The sequence below is a fragment of the Schistocerca nitens genome, chromosome 11 (genome assembly GCF_023898315.1).
Source record: "Schistocerca nitens isolate TAMUIC-IGC-003100 chromosome 11, iqSchNite1.1, whole genome shotgun sequence".
NCBI lineage: Eukaryota > Metazoa > Arthropoda > Insecta > Orthoptera > Acrididae > Schistocerca > Schistocerca nitens.
This window is the reverse complement of record NC_064624.1, coordinates 12,001,255-12,022,505: the sequence shown is the minus strand read 5'-3', so window position 1 is coordinate 12,022,505 and position 21,251 is coordinate 12,001,255. Positions and strand designations below refer to the sequence as shown.

The following is a 21,251-nucleotide window of genomic DNA, read 5'->3' as shown; positions in this document are numbered from 1 at the left end:
CACTGCTATTCTCCAGCAGTCCAACGCTCCAACCTATCACTGATCTGCTCGTCGACTTCCCAAGGCAAGTCCCAATTCCTCTCTTGTCAAATATCAAACATCTACGTACGTGCGCGGAAGTACTACCAGTTTCCCACCTCCCGCGTGGTGAACAACGCACTATCAACGAATGTCTAGTGAACACGTAATGTGAAAAATAAAAAGAATGACTTCCATTAATCGTTGTACTTCTTTATTAAATGTATGATATAGGGAAAGTAATTCGACAGAAGAAAATCCAAGTATATTTACGAAATTTTTCCTCATTTTTAATTTTGTATTTTACAGTAGCTGCACCAGCTACCTTCTTCTTCGTGAGTACTTTGGTCGTATTTGAGTTGGTTATGTGTGTTTGAAAAATGTCTGAAGAATTGAATGACAACGTTAAACATTATGCCAAACTGAAGGTATATTAACGACTATTTTTAAATTACGCACGAAAAATTCTGGTAGTTATGGAATGCCTGATTTGTCGACGTCTTTTTATAGTTGCTTAATTCACCACATCTCCTGTATTGTAAGGACTTCGCAGCGCATTCGGCGTCCTTAAAATAAAAATGCATTGAGTAAACCTTGGGTATTTTATTGCATAACTGTATTATTAATTGTGGACGTCCCATTCTTGTGGAAGTTTGGTGCACTTATATTCAGGGTTTAGCGCATGAATATTGCGTAGGTATGAAGTATATTTACAATCAGAAATTCGCGATACTTGCCAGTAAGTTTCGACCACTAATTTAAAACTGTATGGTGGTCATTCTTTCATGTGTCTGATTATAATGAAATCATTAGCGCAACTTTCTGGTGTGTATGTTTTAGTAGTTGCTAATGTTCGATAAGTCCGAAAGAAAGCAGTATGAGTTTCGTCGTGTTTAGAATACGAGCTGCTTTATGAGGCATGAGTGTAAGGTACGTTCAGTTTTGTATCGGTTAACAGAATGTACCTTGATTTAGTGCCAATGTCGATAAATTGATAGAACAGCTTATCTTCGACATATGTAGGCTATTCATCTAGTAATTAGAAACGTGCAGATTTTTTTTTTTTTTAGTCCTCGTAATGTTTTTTGTCAGATAACTCCATACTAATTATAAATAATAGGTCAGCTAATCATATTACAAGTAAATTTCATACTATCCAAACTGTAGAAAGACTTTTTGTTTACATTAACTATTTGAAATGAATACGAAATATCATGTGTATTTTTAGTTGTTTAGTACCAGTCTTGAAATGATTGTTAAAATTGTTACACCACTGACGGTATTCGTGAATATAAATAAAAGTGTGTAGAAAATGTAAACAAAGGTAATAATCGAATGAATTGAAAGTATCAAACACAGCACCTTTACATAGTTGTCACACGTCTTCATACTACATTCCAAACAACCTGGCTGGCCACATTTGATACACCTATACTCCGTATTTCTTTTCTGGGCCACAGGAGACTTCATGTGCGTCTTCCTCTTTTCTGTTCTATTACTTGGTATGCATTCACTTGATTCCTAAATGTCTCCGTGAATGTTTGTGGATCATTAGCTTGATGTCTGTGATAGATTTTGAATTTGCAGGTACTTCTTTAGATATGGCTCTATCAGTTCCATGGCTAGACTTTTGGTGACTTTGAAACAGGGTCATTCCATATCAACTCACCCAGTAAAAAATAAATTTTACACCCACCTCCTTAATTTTCATGAAATTTGGCTCAAATGGTTCTAATACCATCCTGACAACACCTGCAATTTTTTTTTGCTGTATCTCTTAGTTTTTTTAATAAATTTTTAAAGTTTTTATGTTTTGTGTTTTCCGAACCTTTGGAAATGGTAAACTTAATTTGTATTCAAAACTATAAAATTTCTTATCTTACAAATTCTTCTAGATAACATTATGTACAAAGATAGTGTACTACGACACTTGTGTATAACCCAACTGATTGCTTGAAACATTGAATTTTTTGAGTAATTTTGTCTTTTTAATAAACATTTATGCTGATTCAAACTGTTTTTCCACTTCATCCAAGAGCTTTCAGTTCTTTTGATACAGTCTTTTTTGAAGTAATACATTCTTCCAGTGCCGCTTGATTGAGGTGCATCTACTACACAGACTATGTGCTCCAAAGGCACTATGCAAGAATCTTCTCTTTCAGGCCAATAAAATGATGCAGCTGGTCCTGAAGGATGTAGAAATAGAATTTCTGCATCTTCTTTGTCATTGAATATTGTTTTTACCAGTCCAAAGTACCAGTTACCATCATAATTTACAGCCACATAGCTATTTATGGATGGTTCAACACGAACCCAATCAGAAGAAGAATTGAAAGAAAAGACTAAGGAGGGTTTTACACTATCTGTAGTCCTTCTAATTTCAAGGTTGTCTGTTGGAAGTGGTTTGAAGTTATGAAAACTTCTTGTTCCAGGAATGGTTCGGGTTGCTGAAAAACGTTTTTCTAGTTTTAACCGTAGCAAATCAGCTTCTTTTTTGTCAATAAAGTGAAAATGAATGTTTTGAATATTTTTTTCACAAAACTTGTACACATCGATTGATGTCATTATTTGTTCTTCGTCTGAAAGCTGTAGATTGGCTTTCCTTAAAATTCTTTTAATAGTTCCTCCTAGGCCATCACAAATTGACTTCCCATGACTTGTTGCAAAAAAAGTGTTGGGCCTTCAAATTAAAGTCTCTCAAGTGTTCAGTCAAATTTTTAAAACTGTTTCTATTTTTGTACTGCCCAGCACAACCATCTGTAAAGTAGTGAACTGAATCAATGTCAGTATGATGTAATGACAGCCACTTTGTAATTGCTTTTTGTACAAAGTTAACAAAACCAGTGTCATGTTCTTGGTCATCACTAATAAAACAGTGGTTGGAAACAAAAACATTGTTTTCCTCATTTCTTAGGAAAACTCCAACTGGGTGTAGAGTACAACCAGCTCTATTCCAGTGGTAACTTTGGATCTCATTTTGTATAACAAAGGAATAATTTTCACTGAAATCCATCACAATAATTGCCATTTTGGGTGGTGGGTCTTCTTTCAATCTTTTAAAGGCTGCTGATTGGGATTTTGTTATAAACGAGTTCGGGCTGAGCTTTTTCCAATGACCTGACCAATAAAGAAATGTAGTCTTCAACACTTATAGATGTTTGATCATTTCTGCCCTGTCTGATTACAATTTCTTCTTCTAAATCATAATCTTCACTTAGTTTTTCAGTTAAGTACTCAGTTAGTGCAGTATTTGCAGGACAGCTGTCGCAACGATGTAGCATGCAGTTTTGGTTTTCCGTGTTGCACACAAGCATCTTAATTAGGTCTTTATAAGATTCTTCAATTTTCACAGCATCCAGTAATAGTTTAACATTCTGGTGGATACTGCATACACATACAGTGTGTGTGCCTGCAGCACCAGCAAGGATACACCATTTAGGTCTCAAGAAACAAAATTTTGAAAATCCTACTTCTACCTCAGGATTCTCCCATTTGAAAGAATAATAGAGTTCTCTCAAGTTACACAAAATGAGTCTTTTTTGCATGTACACATTTTTTTGAACACTGTCTTTTGTTCCAGGTAGCACTCTGGAACTTTCATCCTTTTCATAAAAATCTGTTACAAGTCTTACTGTATTTTCAGAAAGAGTTTTACCTTTTTTTGGACCAGGAGTTTCCAAAATACCCTTTTCAGATTTTAGCTTTCTAGCTTGTTGCACCATGTACGCACTTACATTAAATTCCTTCATCACTTTATTTCGACTCCAATAATCTGGAGCCAAGGTCAGAATCTGGATTTTTCTAGACCTCCCAACAGATGAAATCTTCTCTTTCATAAGAGAAATCATTACATCAAAATCCTTTGCTTTCTCAACCACACTTGTATCTTCTTCGTCATCATCAGAACTTGGTGCATCATATTTTAATGCTTTTGAAACCGCCTTTTTTGCAGTCTTTTCAATACTGCTAACCTTCCTTTTAAAATAAGACCCTTTACTTCGTTCTGACAAGCCATGAAGCTTTCTCGGTGTTAAACCTAAATTATCAAGAGCAGTGTTTGTTTGTATGAGGGATTCATTTCTGGATTCCAATGATTCTAATTCAATCATGACTTCATCATCTGTTTCACTTTCATTGACTTCGACTCTTAATTTTTCCTCACAAAAGTTACGGCATGTTGAGCAAAGCTTTTGTCCAGGTTTTATGCTAATATTTTTTGTCAGTAATTGTTTAGAAAGATCCCAGCCAACACTTCTAAACGATTTTTTGATGGGTTTTTTGTGTTTTTTTAGTGGGTCTACACATGTTGTTTGATACTTTTCAAAAACATTTAAAAAGTAGTAGCTGTGGTGTGAACATATATTCACACAGATTAATTCCAGATCGTAAGTGGATCAAATCTTTTTCTTCCTCACTCAATTCAGATACCGGTTGTAACTTTTTTGAAGGTGTGTAGGTTGTTTGGAAACAGTCAGATTTTTTAAATAACCCTACGCTACAGGTTTGAATATCTGACATACTGATTTCACTTTTGGTCTGATTACTGTTCTGGTTACATTTAATAGGATATTGGAAAAGAATCTCTGTAAACTAAGTAACAGTACTTACTGAAAGTTCGAATAAATTTAATAAAATACTATCCAAGCACTATTTAACACTGTAATAATTTTTTACTTCAAAACACAGGAGTAACAAAACAAAATCCAAGTGTACATTGTTACTTCAAGAAGACAAAAATTTATTTTCGGTGTCTAAGTCACTTGGTACTTTTTATTTTTAAAATATAATTTATATTATTTTAAAAATTAAATAACTATTAAACAGGTTAAAAAGCCAACATAATTTTTCTTTTATCTAATAGCCTATACAATTAAGAGTATTTTAAAACAAATTTGAGCTTTCTATCAGGTCTGAGACTCTAGATATTGCAGTTTTTGTAAAACTAAACATCCGTTAGCTTAAAAAAAAGAAAAAAAGAACTTGTAAATTTTTTTTCATTTGGAAGATTTTAATATATCTTTATGGTATTTTTTTTTAACATTTAGATATAATACACAAACTTATTCCAAAATTTCATACTGATATCTTGAGTATTCTTTAATATACACATTTTTTTAGTTGTGAGGACACGTTTAAGTTACGATTTCCAACTGCTGAAACAACGCCAAATCTAAAAACTTTAAAAATTTATAAAAAAAACTATAGGAGATAGAGCAAAAAATTTTACAAGTGCTGTGAGGATGATAAAAGAAGTAATTGTACCAAGTTTCATCAAAATCTGACATGGTTGGTGTCAAGGCCTGGGTGACTTGACATGGAATGACCCAACAGTCAGCATGGGGTTTCCTCTGCACCATAAATACAGAGTAAATTTGTTGATGCAACAGATGGTTTACCAGTATATAGAAGACTACCATCAGCCAGTGTTGTATCCATCTTTTGGCGAATAATTGGAAGATTTTGTGTTGAACAAATCTGCACCAGATTTTGTTGAATTGTTCTAACATATAATTTCTGGCTTATTTTGTATGATATCATTTTCAGTTGAATGATTTATTGACAATATAAGAATTACTGTCTTATTTGTCTTAGGAGAAAATGAAACTGCTGTTGTGTTATCAGAGAGGCCCTGTACTGCTGATATAATTTTATTAGCCTAAAACGCTGGGGGAATTTCACACTTGTTCTTTCTGTTACCATATAGGTTAGTCCCCTCTTTCATAGCTTACCAATGAGTTTTCAGGCCACACGCATCACTCCCTTATATAGACATCTGAAGATGTAAGAGCTGCCAGAATTTGCTAGGCACATTATTTTTATGCCATATTTGGTCTTGCTAGGCATATAAATGCAGAAAGGAGAATTTCACCTAAATGGGACTAACATTTCATCCACTGTAACATTGGCTTTTAAACAATGTATGCACTGGGAATTGACAATGAATTTATAAAAGACGTTTTATACTGCAGCTACGTAATCCGACTCTTCTTGCCCCTCTAGTAGTCATAGCGTCAGATCTCAGGCTGCTTAGAAGTATTTCAAAGAACTTCACTGACATTGTTACCACAAATATGCAGTGACCGGTGAGGTCTTTTTCAAAATGAGATAACATACCTTCATGAAATGATGTTAATACTGATGTCGTCATTAGAAGGCCTATGAAAACTTGTCATGAAATGATTTTAATACTGATATCATCAGTAGAAGGCCTATGAAAACTTTGATTTCAGTGATGTCAGTATCTCTCTAATCGGATGGAGTAGTTGCTGCTTTCATCTGCACTAACAGGCTCACAACATCCCCACTTGAAATTATTTTTGCCATAGTAGTACTATGTTTGCTGTAAGGAATTATCTGTAGCACAGATCACACCGGGCTCTTCTCCCAATAAATCATTTTCTTCACTAGTATCACACTGTGGTATTACAGTGTGGTAATCAGCTGCCACAGGATCAGCATCAGAATAATTAAAAATATCATTGTCGTTCACATTTTCCTCTTCAGCTATATCATGTAACTACTCTTGCACACAGGCTTCAAAATTTGAAGCAGCTGCAGCTAGCTTATATCTCTTAAAAAAACACTACAAATTATAACTGAAAAATAACAAGTAATGGATATAATAAAGCTATAAAATAAGCAAATTGAACACAAAATATGTAGTAATTAAAACATACATACATAATTAAAAACATTAAATAATAATTCTATAGTTAAAAACATTAAAAACATATGGCGAATATTTTCCTAATTATTATATGTAATGTGAAACGTGCTGTATTCCAGACATCCAATTTTGTGCTCATCTCTAAACAATATGGACCTCACTTTATCGCTAGACTTTCAAAGTCAATCGATTATTGAATGTTGCTTTACATGCAACAGTTGTAAAGACAAAGATACTGAAAAAAGTGAGACCGCAGCTTTTTGCAGTGCTGCCATACTCGATGTTTAAAATGAATAATGGTTCTGAGAGATCAATATTTTGAGTTAAGGGTTATGCCAATAAGTTTGTTCCAGTGATCTGAGTTAACATTTTGCTAAAACCAACACACTAGAAACAGTTATAAACTATCGTCGTTTGAACAGTAAATATTGATTATTTGCTTTTGACCTCTTGCAAGTTTGACATGTCAGCTACAGTATTTGTGCTAAGTAAGATAGATATGCTTACCTGGTGCAATAGGCGTAAATATTAAAGATCTAGTTTGTACGGTAACTGTAGAAAGCTGTGACAATCATGGTTATGAGTGTAATACACAAATTATGAATCAGTTTTTGATGTTGGAGAAACTGTTACATCCTATAATGTTAATCAAAGATGTATTTGTAATTTAGCTGCAGGTCTTAAGTTGGGGTCGACCGAAGCGTCCGATCCCACCCGCTGTGACCCGTGACGTAAAGCTGTTGTGGTGTGTGACATCATTATGGCGCGGAGTTTGGTTTTTGAGTCTGGTGTGTTTGTAGGTGTCCTCGTGTTGCTGTTCGTGGTGCCCTCTGGTGGTGTTTTTAGGGTTTTCATGTTGTGTGGTGTATTGGGTTCAGTTGGACGTTACTGCTTGTTCTGAGTGGTTCTTGTTTTGGCTGTGTGTGGAGAGGAATTGTTTTCAGTGAGTTAATGATTTATTGTTTTTGTGTGAAAGTTATTGTAGTGCTGTTCACTGTAGGTCGTGTGTTAGAGTAAATTAATTTGTTGCTGCTCTTGTTAGGTATGGCTATGATGGATAAAATTAACAGTGTGCACTTGCATGCTGAGATGGGGGGCGAGTCCATTGGAGTTGATTAAATTTCTGCAGCTGTTTGGCTTGTTGGCAGAGGTTGTGAAGTGTGCTGTTTGTGGGCATGACATGAAATTGGCAAAAGTTTCGGCGTCTCGGACCAGGGACGGTTATGTGGCGGTGCCGTAGGGATAACCTATGGCACTCCATACATCGCGGTTCCCGGTTAGAGAAGTCTATGTTGGGCATGCACGAGATTGTGTTGTTGACATATTACTTTTGTTATAAATCATCTCTCAGTTTTTGCGCGCATGAGACTGGTGTGAATGAGAGGAGTGTGCTTCACTGGTTTTTGTTTTCTTGTGAAGTATGTTCTGAGTTTATTAAGTACAGGGGTAAGTTGGGTGGGCCTGGGGTTGTGGTGGAGATGGATGATTCACAGGTTGGGAAAAGGAAGTATGGGCGGGGTAAGTCTGTGGTTGATCTCTGGATGTGTGTGTGTGGGGGGGGGGCTGTTGTACCGCAGGGTGGGTTTTCGGAATGTGTTTTTAGGGTTGTGGAGGGGCAGTCTAAGAGGGAATTAGTGGAGTTAATTGAGGAGTTTATAGAACCGGGTTCTACTGTAGTTTATGATCCTTTTTCTTCTTATAGGGGGTCGGGTGAGAGGGGTACAATCATTTAGTAGTGACCCATAGTTAAGAATTTAAAAATTATGAGACGGGGGCTTGTACGAATACCATGGAGGGGATGTGGGGGGGCCATTAAGTCAGTTCTTGGGAGGGAGAAGAGGCGCTCTTGTAACCTTCAGTCTCATTTAGATGAATATTGTTGGCGGAATAGCGCCCCTGAGGGCTATTGTTATGTTTTCTTTTTTTTCTCTCTCTCTCTCTCTCTCTCTCTCTCTCTCTCTCTCTCTCTCTCTCTCTCTCTCTCTCTCTAAAATAAATAGGGCTATCAGTAAGATGTTCAGGCCGAAGGTGGTTAGTTAGGGTGATTTGTGTGGGTGGGTGGCTGCCACTTGGGGGGGGGGGGTGTTAGTTGTTGGTAGTGTATGTGTGGGGGGGGGGGGGTGTTGGTTTGTGATTTAGTTGTGGAGGATCAATTTTGTTGTAGTTTTTGTTGAGTTGTAGTGTGTGATTGAGACACTTTTTTTCGATTCTAATTTGTGATCGTACCTGTGGGTTTTTTGGTATTGGGAGTCATTGTTGACGTATGTGGGTGAAGGGAACTGTTAGATTCCAATGTGTGGTTGTGGCTGCGGATGTTCCGGTATCGGGAGTTGCTGTTGAGCTATGTAGGTCAAGGGAAGTGTTCGATTCCAATTTGTGGTTGTGGCTTTGGGTGTTCTGGGATCGGGAGCTGCTGTTGAGCTATATAGGTCAAGAGAAGTGTCCGATTCCAGAGGATATTGTGTTTAGTGGAATTTGGGGAGTTTTGTGTTGTCAGTTTTTTTCTTCGTTTTGTGTGGTTTGGTATGGTGGTGTGTGTCTAAATTTGTTTTTTGGATTTACTTTGTCCCCACCAAAAAACCCTCAATTTCCCACACTTGTTCCATTAGTTTGATTAGGTTTCTTGTGGAAGGTGTGTGTGTTGGTTTTTTGATGTATTTTCATGTTTATTGTCATGTTTACATAATGACGTCATAGACGCCATATTGGAGTCTTAGTGGATGGTCGTTCCCTCCATATTTGTGACGTCATGGGTCAAAGCAGACGGGTGGAATCGGACTCTTCTGTATTTCCCTTGAGGTGTTACAAAGCCACTATCCAGTAATGGAGTTGAAAAGTTTGGTTGCAGATGGACAAATGTTTGCATTGCAGGAAGATCAAGGAGAATAAAGTATTGTAAAAGGTGCATGGAGAGAATCAAACACAACTGATATTTCATTGTCAGAGGTTGTGTGCATTTCAGGCTTTTAAAGTCAGTGACTGTATAGGCAGGGACATTAAAAGGGCCTGTTGAGTTTTTGGTAATCTAAATAGGATTTTCAAAACCCAGCTTCTGATCAGCCTGAAATGGAAGTTTGCAGTACCACCAGTTTTGACACAAGGACTGAGAGACATGGATGTTAGTTAAATACATGTGAAAAAGCATTGAAAATCTTAGAGGCACTCAGTGTATAATTGAAAGATGTGTGTTGGAGAGCAACTTGTGTTAATCGGTTTGATCTAGAAAACAGTCAAACTTGCAAAACTGAGTTGTTTTTATTTAATTGATGATCAGTTTCAGGCATTGGAACCCTTTTTCAAATTGTCCTGTGAGGCGGAAAGTTAAAATTACTATTTATCCATAAACCATTATAAAAGTAAGTGCAAATAACAGGATATAGAACACATTGTACCAGGATATACGTACCTGAAAGGAGGATATAAGATGAACATCAACAAAAGCAAAACGAGGATAATGGAATGTAGTCGAATTAAGTCGGGTGATGCTGAGGGAATTAGATTATGAAATGAGACACTTAAAGTAGTAAAGGAGTTTTGCTATTTGGGGAGCAAAATAACTGATGATGGTCGAAGTAGAGAGGATATAAAATGTAGACTGGCAATGGCAAGGAAAGCGTTTCTGAAGAAGAGAAATTTGTTAACATCAAGTATAGATTTAAGTGTCAGGAAGTCATTTCTGAAAGTATTTGTATGGAGTATAGCCATGAATGGAAGTGAAACATGGACCATAAATAGTTTGGACAAGAAGAGAATAGAAGCTTTTAAAATGTGGTGCTACAGAAGAATGCTGAAGATAAGGTGGGTAGATCACATAAGTAATGAGGAGGTATTGAATTGGATTGGGGAGAAGAGAAGTTTGTGGCACAACATGACCACAAGAAGGGATCGGTTGGTAGGACATGTTCTGAGGCATCAAGGGGTCACCAATTTAGTATTGGAGGGCAGCATGGAGGGTAAAAATCGTAGAGGGAGACCAAGAGATGAATACACTAAGCAGATACAGAAGGCTGTAGGTTGCAGTAAGTACTGGGAGATGAAGAAGCTTGCACAGGACAGAGTAGCATGGAGAGCTGCATCAAACCAGTCTCAGGACTGAAGACCACAACAACAACATACGTAGCAAACAGAAAAAAATGTGTATTCCTTGATAGCATGTAATTCCTGTTAATATTGTACATGCTTGTGTCTTAAGTCGAGCTATACAGTGACTATTGCCAGGACAAACATACAGTCGACAGTCTACTACCTATGCTGCCACAAGGAAACCTCGGGTAGGGGGCACCCTATCAGGATGCAGGGAATTTCTGTATTGCAGTTTCCAAAAGAATTTTTATAGAGAAACAGTGCAAGTCAACTAACACACTTTAACATTTTACAAGATTTTTTGCGAACAACAGGACATTTTAAAACCAGCAGCTCTACATACTGTATATAGAAACAAACATCATATGCTAGGGTGACACATAACATTGTGCATTAAGAACCAAAATTGGTGTGGGACGAAATGTAGCATGATGTTGAGAAACATCATCTTTCTAATTACTTCATATTCGTAAAATAGAATACATATCACTAAATTTCTTTTTTTTACTTTTGTTTATTATTTTATTACACTTCATAGGTAAAACAAAAATTAATGTACAAGTTTATCTCTTCCACTGTACCAAAGGCTAAGGCGTGTAATGACACATGACAACATGATGTATCAATTTTTCCAACAGTACTATCGCGATGTTAGATACATAATATATATTAAAGGTTGAAGGCATGGAGCAATAGACATCCTGGGGAGAGGTGAGAGATGGAGACACTCCTGGGAAAAATAAGGAGGGTGGACTTCCTAGAGAAGGTGTTTTTTTTTTTTTGATGGGGGAGAAGGGAAAAAGTAGAATGCGGTGTAGTCTTTATTACAAGTTACAATAATCCCGTATAAAACAATTGATACAATACAGTATAAGTCAACTACTGCATGTATGCTTTTATTAATTATTATCCCGGAAACAACGGATTGTTTCAAATCACTGAATAGCCGAAAACGTTAGCACCACATATGGTGTATACAAACGAAAGCCTCACGTTTTAGTGGCACGTGCCATCAACCACTGTGGCACCATGAATACTATGGAAAAAAGCCAGCTTAGTTTGACATTGAAAATCACCACCATTTTTCAAATTGCATCCTCCCTGTAAAACACTTAATTGTTACAAACCTAAAAGATTATAAAAGTATAAAAACTTTTTCTTAAATAGAGACTTTAATGTTATGTTTTACACTGTACCAAATGCTATGGTCCATGCTGATACATGACAGCATAATCCATCTGTTAAACCGACCAGTAGGGATAATGAATACATAAAATATATTAAAAGGCAACAGCCATTCTGGATGACAAGGACTGGGACCACACCCAGAGAAAGGCTGCAGGAGAGGCGGGGGTGAGTGTGGGAAGGGGTGAAGGAAATATGGGAATGGAAAAGGCCAAAAGAGAGAATTGATAAAGGGAGGGCAACAGGAAGAAATTGCAGAATCCTTTATTGTGGTCCTTAAAGTAACGTGAAAAGGAACCAGATACTATGGCACTAAAATTGTAGACAAAAGTGCCAAAACCAAAGTTATTAGGTCACTGTTGCGAACTGCCTAAACTGTTTGGCAATAAGATACACTAAACTGAAACTTGTTAGCAAATGGAGAAAAAAATATTAGCACGATTCCGTTCGTCGTTTACAAACACTCCAGGAGCAGACTAAGAAATGTTCCGAGTATTACATAGGGTGTATCATTGACAAAGCTTATTCACGGTATTGTTACATAGCCATATGTTTATAAAATGTGCACAATAAACTCTTTCACTAAACTACACTAGATTAAAACATTTTTTTGTAACATCATAATATCCAGCGACCAGCATCTGATAGACCAGCAAACTATAGTTTGTGCTGGAATCGAACATTGTGTTAACCACTTAGTGCTTCAGCCACAAAGCATCATCTGGTGGAAAAGCTCATTATCAGCCAAAGGAGATTATACTGAACCGATTATAAAATATACAGGTTATTCACATTCCTGTTAATGGAGTGTTGGAGGGGGGCAGAGGGGAGGTGCAAAAGAAGTCAGGATTGGGGATAATTGAAACGGCTGAGATGACAAGATGTGCAAGAACCCTGCCCCCACAACTTCCACCATTTTTTTTCTGGGGATTGTTCCAGTCTTTGTCTCTCCGGAATGGTGGTTGTCTTTTTGCTTTAACACTTTTCATATATTTCATGTATCCATCATCCCTATTGTAATGTTGGGTTAAATAGATACATCATGTTTCTGTGTACTATTATGGGCCCTAGCATTTGGTGCTGTGCAAGACTTAACATTGAAGTATCTATTTAAGAAATTTTTTATACTTTCACATTCTTTTAGGTTTGGTTATGATTAAATGTTTTATGAGGAAAATGTATAGGTGGTGGTATTTTCAACACCATGCTAAGTCCATATTATTCATGGTTCATAGTGGTTGATGGTATCTATCACTAAGGCCAGTATTACACTATCAAATTTCTTTGTCAAACTTGATATGTCAAATATTTTTGTCAAAGAAGCTTGATGGTGTAATAGGGCACTTTGTCAAAACTTGTCTGAACTTGATCAAATCTAGGACCTCGCTGTAGATTTGATCATAAAAGTTGGTTGTCATCTGTTCACTGCAATGTGACATGTTACCACGTGGAGCGCTAGCATCACTGCAGCGTTCTGTCATCTGTAGTGTTTTCATAAACATAGCCGGTAAATACAATTGGTGTGTACCGACAACTGCAAAATTAATAGAGATGTATGAAGCTGATTAGGCGCTTTACAACGTGAGGCACCCTGAATACAAAAATAGATTAAGAAGGATGGATACCTAACCCAACCCAACCCTCTCCTGTAGCAAGGAATTGGAGTGTTACAGTGACCCTGTCTTCTGCAGATGTAGCAGTTCTTAAGTGAGTATTGTGCTTTGTGATATGAGGATCACTGAGCAAATACTGAAATGTATGCTCATCCATTCTTAAGTAATATATGTACGACTTTACATCCTCCACTACAAGCTCATGTTTTGTTGAATGCTTTTATCGTCTCATCGTAAAACCCACTGCTTCACCCAAGTATGTTTCCTTCCGCCTCCCCCCCGCCCCCCCCCCCCCTCGCTTCTCTTCCACATGTGCACACAGTGCACTTACGGTGCATGCAACTGCTGCCGTTAATAACAGGTTGTTGTTGTCAGCCATCGGCTTTTGTTTGCATGTGGTGCTGAGGTTTCTGACTGTTCAATTGTTTTAAAAGTCCCGTTGTTTTCAGGATGATAATTTATAAGAGTTTGCATCCGGTAATGATTTGTACTGTATTGTATCATTGTTTTTTATCCGGGCTAATTGTAAATTGTAATAAAGATATTCACAGCATTCTACATTGCTCCTCCCCAAAGAAACTCTTTCTCGCTCTCCTTCCTTAGGAGCGAGATGGTGCAGTGGTTAGTGAACTGTACTCACATTCTAGTGAACTGGACTCACATTCGGGAGGACGACAGTTCAAACACGTGTCTGGCCATCCCGATTTAGGTTGTCCGTGATTTCCCAGCCTTTAATATACAGGGTGTACGTAAAGTCCGGTAACACTTTCAGTTATTTATTGCACGAGAACCAAACACTGTACAGACATCATACATATGTCATTTTTCATGTATACTGCCCAGTGTAGTTTGGTAAATTGCCGATAGTGCTTGTAGCAAACATGGTGGGTTGAGGTGCATAGTGAGCTTTCTGTGTGTTGGAGTGCGACAAAAACCTGTCATAATGAATTTATTGTGCCAGTGGTAAATGGCCTTCCTTCTTGGTGGCTTCTTACCGTACTGGATTCTAAACATCCGTTGAACAGCTGTAGCACACTTGTTTTTGTCGAACTCCAACGGGCCTTAGCATTTGGTACAATGGAAAAGGTACTCTTGTATGTTAATTTCTGTTTATCTATGAAATGTCATTAAATAAAAAAAATAATATGAAGAAATTTATAGGTATATAGTCTGTTAATTTGCCTCTGGTTAAGTGTTTTATGAATGTGAATTAATTAAAAAAGTGATTTTTTTTTTTTCAGTGTCACGCTAAGTTTCTTTCTGCACAAATTATGGTTCGAAATGTGTGGCGTTATGTGTTGTCATAGCAGATGATGATTGTTTCTGTACACAGTATGTGACACCGCTGTTGTTTACTGCTTATTTTAAACACTAAACTTACTCTTTAAAATTTTTAAGAGTTTTAATACATCTTACTGTGCCCAAACAACCTTTTAAAATGTTGAAGTGTGGTAGTTGATTTGTACTGTTACCATATAAAATTTTTCTTAGAAATTGTAATACAGAAATTCCCTGCATCCTGATAGGACGTCCCCTACCTGAAGGTTTCCTTGTGGAGGCGTAGGAAATAGACCATTGGTTGTATGTTTATCCTGCCAGTGGTCATTGTGAAACTTGACTTAGACACAAGCATGTACAATATTAGCATGGTTTGCTTGCTATAATGAGAATATACCATTTTTTTTCTGTTTGGTACGTATATTCTTTTGCAATATGTTCTGTATCCTGTTACATACACTTACTGTTGTAGTGGTTCATTGGATAAGTAGTAATTTTTACTTTCCATGTTTCAGGGTGATTTGAGAAAGGGTTCTGATAACTAGGTCATCAGTTAAGTAAAAAGAATTGAATTTCACAGCTTTGGCCATTTTCTACATTAAATTAGAGATTTTTTGATGACAAATAAAAATGGTTTACCCAGATTCTTGCTTTCTGTACCACAAAATACTATTTGACAGATTTTATCAAGTACCCTGTTTTGTAGATCACATGTATATTTCACGTGTCATTGATCATATTTTATTGATATTATCTTTTATGTATGTACTTTAATAATATTCTTGAAATACTTTGCACATGTCATTGTAGACATCAGGTATAGCAGCTATAAAAATGTGAAACAATTACAACCATAGTTGTATCCAGTTCCTAATAACTGGAGTGTAACTGCTAGCCTTTGTTTGGGTTATGTTACTTGTCAGTAGCTCGTGTTCCGCTTTTAAATTTAAATGAATGATGTGGGGAAACAGACTGAAGTTTAAGTAGTAGTTATTTACATCCATACTCTGCACACATACACTGTTAGATTCATGGTAGAGGGTACTTCTAATTGCAGCACATTTTCAGGTTCCTCCACATTCCTATTTCTGTGGAGTGCAGGAAAACTGGCTCTTAAATGCCTCTTGTATGTGCTTTGAAAAGTCTTATCTAGCCTTCACAGTTCCTATCTTTGCGATATACAGGGGACTGTAGTATACACCTTACTTTTAATTTACATGTGGAAAAGGGCCCTATCAACCATGTGTCTGTTCCATGAGTCTCTTAACATGTCTTCCTGTTGAGTGCCCTGTTTGTCCATTTGTTGTTGATATGCATCCTAGCTGTGTGCTACCAGATGTTACCTCACAAGCTAATTCTGGGTTTTCCTTTTCCTGTTGTGCAATATATTGTTCTTCAGAATGCTATTCTAGGTAGTCTGTTCTCCATCTTTCTTGCTTTACAGTTGCCGAGTTCAACCTTCCCTTCATTATCACTTTAACAATGTTACGGTGTTTGTACATCTATCATGATTCCTCAGTTTTCCTTATCCTCCATTCTGTGTTATACTCATCACATAGAGATCCAAAAATTTCCTTTAAAATTTTTTTTCCGAAAAAGTTTCTTCTGATTTTTTCCTATGCTTCACATATGTGTAATGTCACTGGCATTTTGGTCTATTGATCAACCAGACTTTGGAGTCGGTACATTAACTGCTCTTTTCTTTAAGATTTTGCTAAAACTAAAAAGTGTTTTGTTTGCTATTACTAAACAGACATCTACACTCAAGAGGAAAAGAAACTGGTACACCTGCCTAATATAGTGTAGGGCCCCTACGAGCACGCAGAAGTGTCGTAACACGACGTGGCATGGACGTGACTAATGTCTGAAGTAGTGCTGGAGGGAATTGACACCATGAGTCCTGCAGGGCTGTCCGTAAGAGTGCGAGGGGGGGGGGGGGGGAGAATCTCTACTGGACAGCATGATGTCGCAAGGCATACCACATATGCTCACTAATGTTCACATCTGGGGAGTTTGGTGGCCTGCAGAAGTGTTTAAACTCAGAAGAGTGTTCCTGGAGCCACTCTGTAACAGTTCTGGACATGTGGGGAGATGCATTTCCCTGCTGGATTCCCCAAGTCCGTCAGAAATCATAATGAACATGAATGGATGCAGGTGACCAGACAAGATGCTTGCATACATGTCACCTGTCAGAGCCGTATCTAGACGTATCAGGGTTTCCATATCACTCCAACTGCACACACCCCTCACCATTACAGAGCCTCCACCAGCTTGAACAGTCCCCTGCTGAGATGTGGGGTCCACGAATTCATTGTGTTGTCTGCATTCCTGTGCTCATCCATCTACTCGTTACAATTTGAAACGAGACTCGTCCAATGAGGCAACATGTTTCCAGTTGTCAACAGTCCAGTGTCGGTGTTGACAGGCCCAGGTGAGGCTGGTCAGGTTCCTTTCAGAGTATGCAGATACAATAGCTCCGTATTTAGCGATTATACAGGGTGTTACAAAAAGGTACGGCCAAACTTTCAGGAAACATTCCTCACACACAAATAAAGAAAAGATGTTATGTGGACATGTGTCCGGGAATGCTTAATTTCCATTTTAGTTTCGCCAGTATGTACTGTACTTCCTCAATTCACCGCCAATTGGCGGTAAATTTCCACAGTCAACATGTTTGGGCTGACAAGAATCCGCACGCAATTGTGCAATCACGTCATTACACAGATTTTCTGTGAACGTTTTGGCAGGCATTGTTGGTGATGTCTTGATTGGGCCCTATGTTCTTCCACCTACCCTCAATGGAGCACATTATCATGATTTCATACGGGATACTCTACCTGTGCTGCTAGAACATGTGCCTTTACAAGTACGACACAACGTGTGGTTCGTGCACGATGGAGCTCCTGCACATTTCAGTCGAAGTGTTCGCACGCTTCTCAACAACAGATTCGGTGACCGACAGATTAGTAGAGGCGGACCAATTCCGTGGCCTCCACGCTCTCCTGACCTCTGCCCTCTTGACTTTCATTTATGGGGGCATTTGAAAGTTCTCGTCTACGCAACCCCGGTACCAAATGTAGAGACTCTTCGTGCTCGTATTGTGGACGGCTGTGATACAATATGCCATTCTCCAGGGCTGCATCAGCGCATCAGGGATTCCGTGCGACGGAGGGTGGATGCATGTATCCTCGCTAACGGAGGACATTTTGAACATTTCTGTAACAAAGTGTTTGAAGTCATGCTGGTACGTTCTGTTGTTGTGTGTTTCCATTCCATGATTAATGTGATTTGAAGACAAGTAATAAAATGAGCTCTAACATGGAAAGTAAGCGTTTCCGGACACATGTCCACATAACATATATTCTTTCTTTGTGTGCGAGGAATGTTTCCTGAAAGTTTGGCTGTACCTTTTTGTAACACCCTGTATACAACCGCTTGCTCACAGAAAGTTTCGCACCTAAAGACTGGAAAGTTGCTCAAGTCACACCAATACCCAAAAAGGGAAATAGGAGTAATCCGCTGAATTACAGCCTCATATCACTTATGTCGATTTGCTGTAGGGTTTTGGAACATATACTGTATTCGAACATTATGAAGTTTCTCGAAGAAAACGATTTATTGACACATAGTCAGCACAGATTCAGAAAATATCGTTCTTGCGGAACACAACTAGCTCCTTATACTCATGAAGTAATGAGTGCTATCGACAGGGGATGCCAAATTGACTCCAAATTTTTAGATTTTCAGAAGGTTTTTGACACTGTTCCTCACAAGCCTCTTCTAACTAAACTGTGTGTCTATGGAGTATCACCTCATTTTTGCAACTGCATTCGTGATTTCCTTTCACAATGGTCAGTTTCTAGTGATAGACAGAAAGTCATCAAGTAAAACAGAAGTAATATCCGGCATTCATCAAGGAAGTGTTATAGGCCCTATATTGTTCCTGATATATATTAACGACATGAGAGACAATCTGAGTAGCCCTCTTAGATTATTTGCAGATGATGCTGTCATTTACCATCTTGTAAAGTCATCAGATGACCAAAATGAATTGCAGAATGATTTAGATAATACAAACTCAGATGCGATACATGCCCAAAATTCTACATTGGACAGACAGACAGAAGTTTTGAAATTAGATACAAAGAACACATTGATGCTTGAAGACTTGGTAACTTGAACAAATCTGAATTTGCAGCCCATATTGCTGAAGAAAACCATTCAGTGGGAAACATTGAGAACAACTTAAAAATTTTACATATAGCAGAAAAAGGAGCCAATATGAATATAGTAGAAGAAATAGAAATACACACACAAAAACAGCACCCCAGACTTTATCCTTAATGAACAAATAGAGTTAGCTAACACCCCTTTCCTGAAAAATTTCCAAACATTATTTTCCAACCTTCAAAGCAAGTAATATGAGTACGCCTATCTGCAGATCAAGTAGCAAATTTATATGTTACTATAATTCTCATGATGCTATATGTAGTTAAATAATGTACTATTTTACCTATACAGTACTAAAACTTTATAATTAATGTTACAGTATCAACTCAAAAAATCAATGTCTCTGTAGTAGTGTAAAAGGCATTTCAGTTGTGTAAATAAATATAGGATTCTTTCCAAACATTGGACATCTTCAAATGTTACGATATATCATAGCATCTTTGATACTCATATGTTTGTAAGCTCTTTGTATATATCAAAACGTATGGTGCATGGTAGAAATCTTCTCAGTGACAAATCTAAAGTGTTCAGTGAGAAAAATTTAAGTTTGCAACAATAAGAATGCAGTGGGAATGTATTCACATCTGTTGGATGAATGTTATGAAAACAAACACTCCAAACCGACATTTGACGTAAGTCAAATGCAACGAAAATCGGTAATGCAACCATCTGTGTGTGGCATGCTTATAATTATGTATTATTTATATTTTAGGACAATTAATCTGTAAAAATCACACCACATGTCATAAGGAAAGTGTGTAAACCGTCTGAAGACGAATCACAACAATTCGAAATGGGTAACAGTACCCTTTGAATAATGGAACTGAAAGTAAATTTGTGGCTGGTTGCTGTCCCAACACCATCAACATTTAAATAAGATATCTGTGTGGTGCGAAAAGTGGCAATTGACCGTGAATAAAGAAAAGTGTGAAGTTATTCACATGAGTACTAAAAGAAATCCACTAAATTTCGATTACGCGATAAGTTACACAAATCTGAAGGCTGTAAATTCAACTAAATACTTACGGGCTACAATTAAAATAACCTAAGTTGGAATGATCTTATAGATAATGTTGTGGGTAGAGCAAACCAAAGACTGCTACTCATTTGCAGAACACTTAGAAGGTGCAACAGTTCTACAAAGGAGACTGCTTACACTACACTTGTCCACCCTATTCTGGAGTACTGCTGTGCGGTGTGGCATCCGTATCAGGTGGGACTGACGGATGATATTGAAGTTCAAAGAAGGGCAGCCCGTTTTGTGTTATTGGGAAATAGGGGAGATAGTGCCACAGACACGATAAGTGAATTGGAGTGGCAATCATTAAAACAAGGCATTTTTCATTGCGATGGGATCTTCTCATGAAATTTCAATCACCAGTTTTCTCCTCCGATTGTGAAAACATGCTGTTGGCACCCACCTACGTAGGGAGAAATGATCGTCATGATAAAATAAGAGAAGTCAGGGCTCACACAGAAAAAGGTAAGTGCTTGTGTTTCTCGCCCGCTGTTTGAGAGTGGAATGGTAGAGAGACAGCTTGAAAGTGGTTCATTGAACCCTCTGCCAGGCACTTAATTGTGAATAGCAGAGTAATCACATAAATTCAGATGTGAAGCTTTGTGTTGTGCAGTCATCAAGGTACACGAGTGGGCCTTGGCTCCGAAAGCCCATATCGATGATGTTTCATTGGATGGTTCGCATGCTGACACTTGTTGATGGCCCAGCATCGAAATGTGCAGCAGTTTGTGGAAGGTTTGCATTTCGGCCACATTGAACAATTCTCTTCAGTCGTCATTGGTCATGTTCTTGCAGGATCTTTTTCCGGCTGCAGCAATGTCAGAGATTTGATATGTACTGGATTCCTGATATTCACAGTACACTCGTGAAATGATCGTACGGGAAAATCCTCACTTCATTGGTACCTCAGAGCTGCAGTATCCCGCCGCTCATGCGGCGACTATAGCGACAGTTCAAACTCACTTAAATTTCGATAACCTGTTATTGTTGCAGCAGTAACCGATTTAACAACTGCTCCAGACACTTGTTGTCTTATGTAGACATTTCCGATTGCAGTGCATTATTCTTCCTGTTTACATGTTTCTGTATTTGAATACACATGCATATACCAGTTTCTTTGGTGCTTGAATAAAATGTAAATGTCTTGTGAGTAGGGCCT

General features: G+C 37.7%; 1 protein-coding gene across 5 annotated transcripts in view; it reads left to right on the top strand.

Annotated features, from left to right (window-relative positions):
• Window positions 1-224: 224 nt before the first annotated feature.
• LOC126213085 (SAP domain-containing ribonucleoprotein) overlaps window positions 225-21,251 on the top strand; it is a 107,431-nt gene continuing 86,404 nt past the window's right edge. For 4 of the 5 annotated variants that reach the window (XM_049940679.1, XM_049940677.1, XM_049940676.1 and 1 more), the window contains exon 1: window positions 225-353. In XM_049940679.1, the coding sequence (XP_049796636.1) occupies window positions 240-353 (114 nt within the window). In that variant the 5' untranslated portion in view covers window positions 225-239. Of the gene's footprint in view, window positions 447-21,251 lie in introns of all 5 variants that reach the window. The other variant, XM_049940678.1, reaches the window with a different exon arrangement.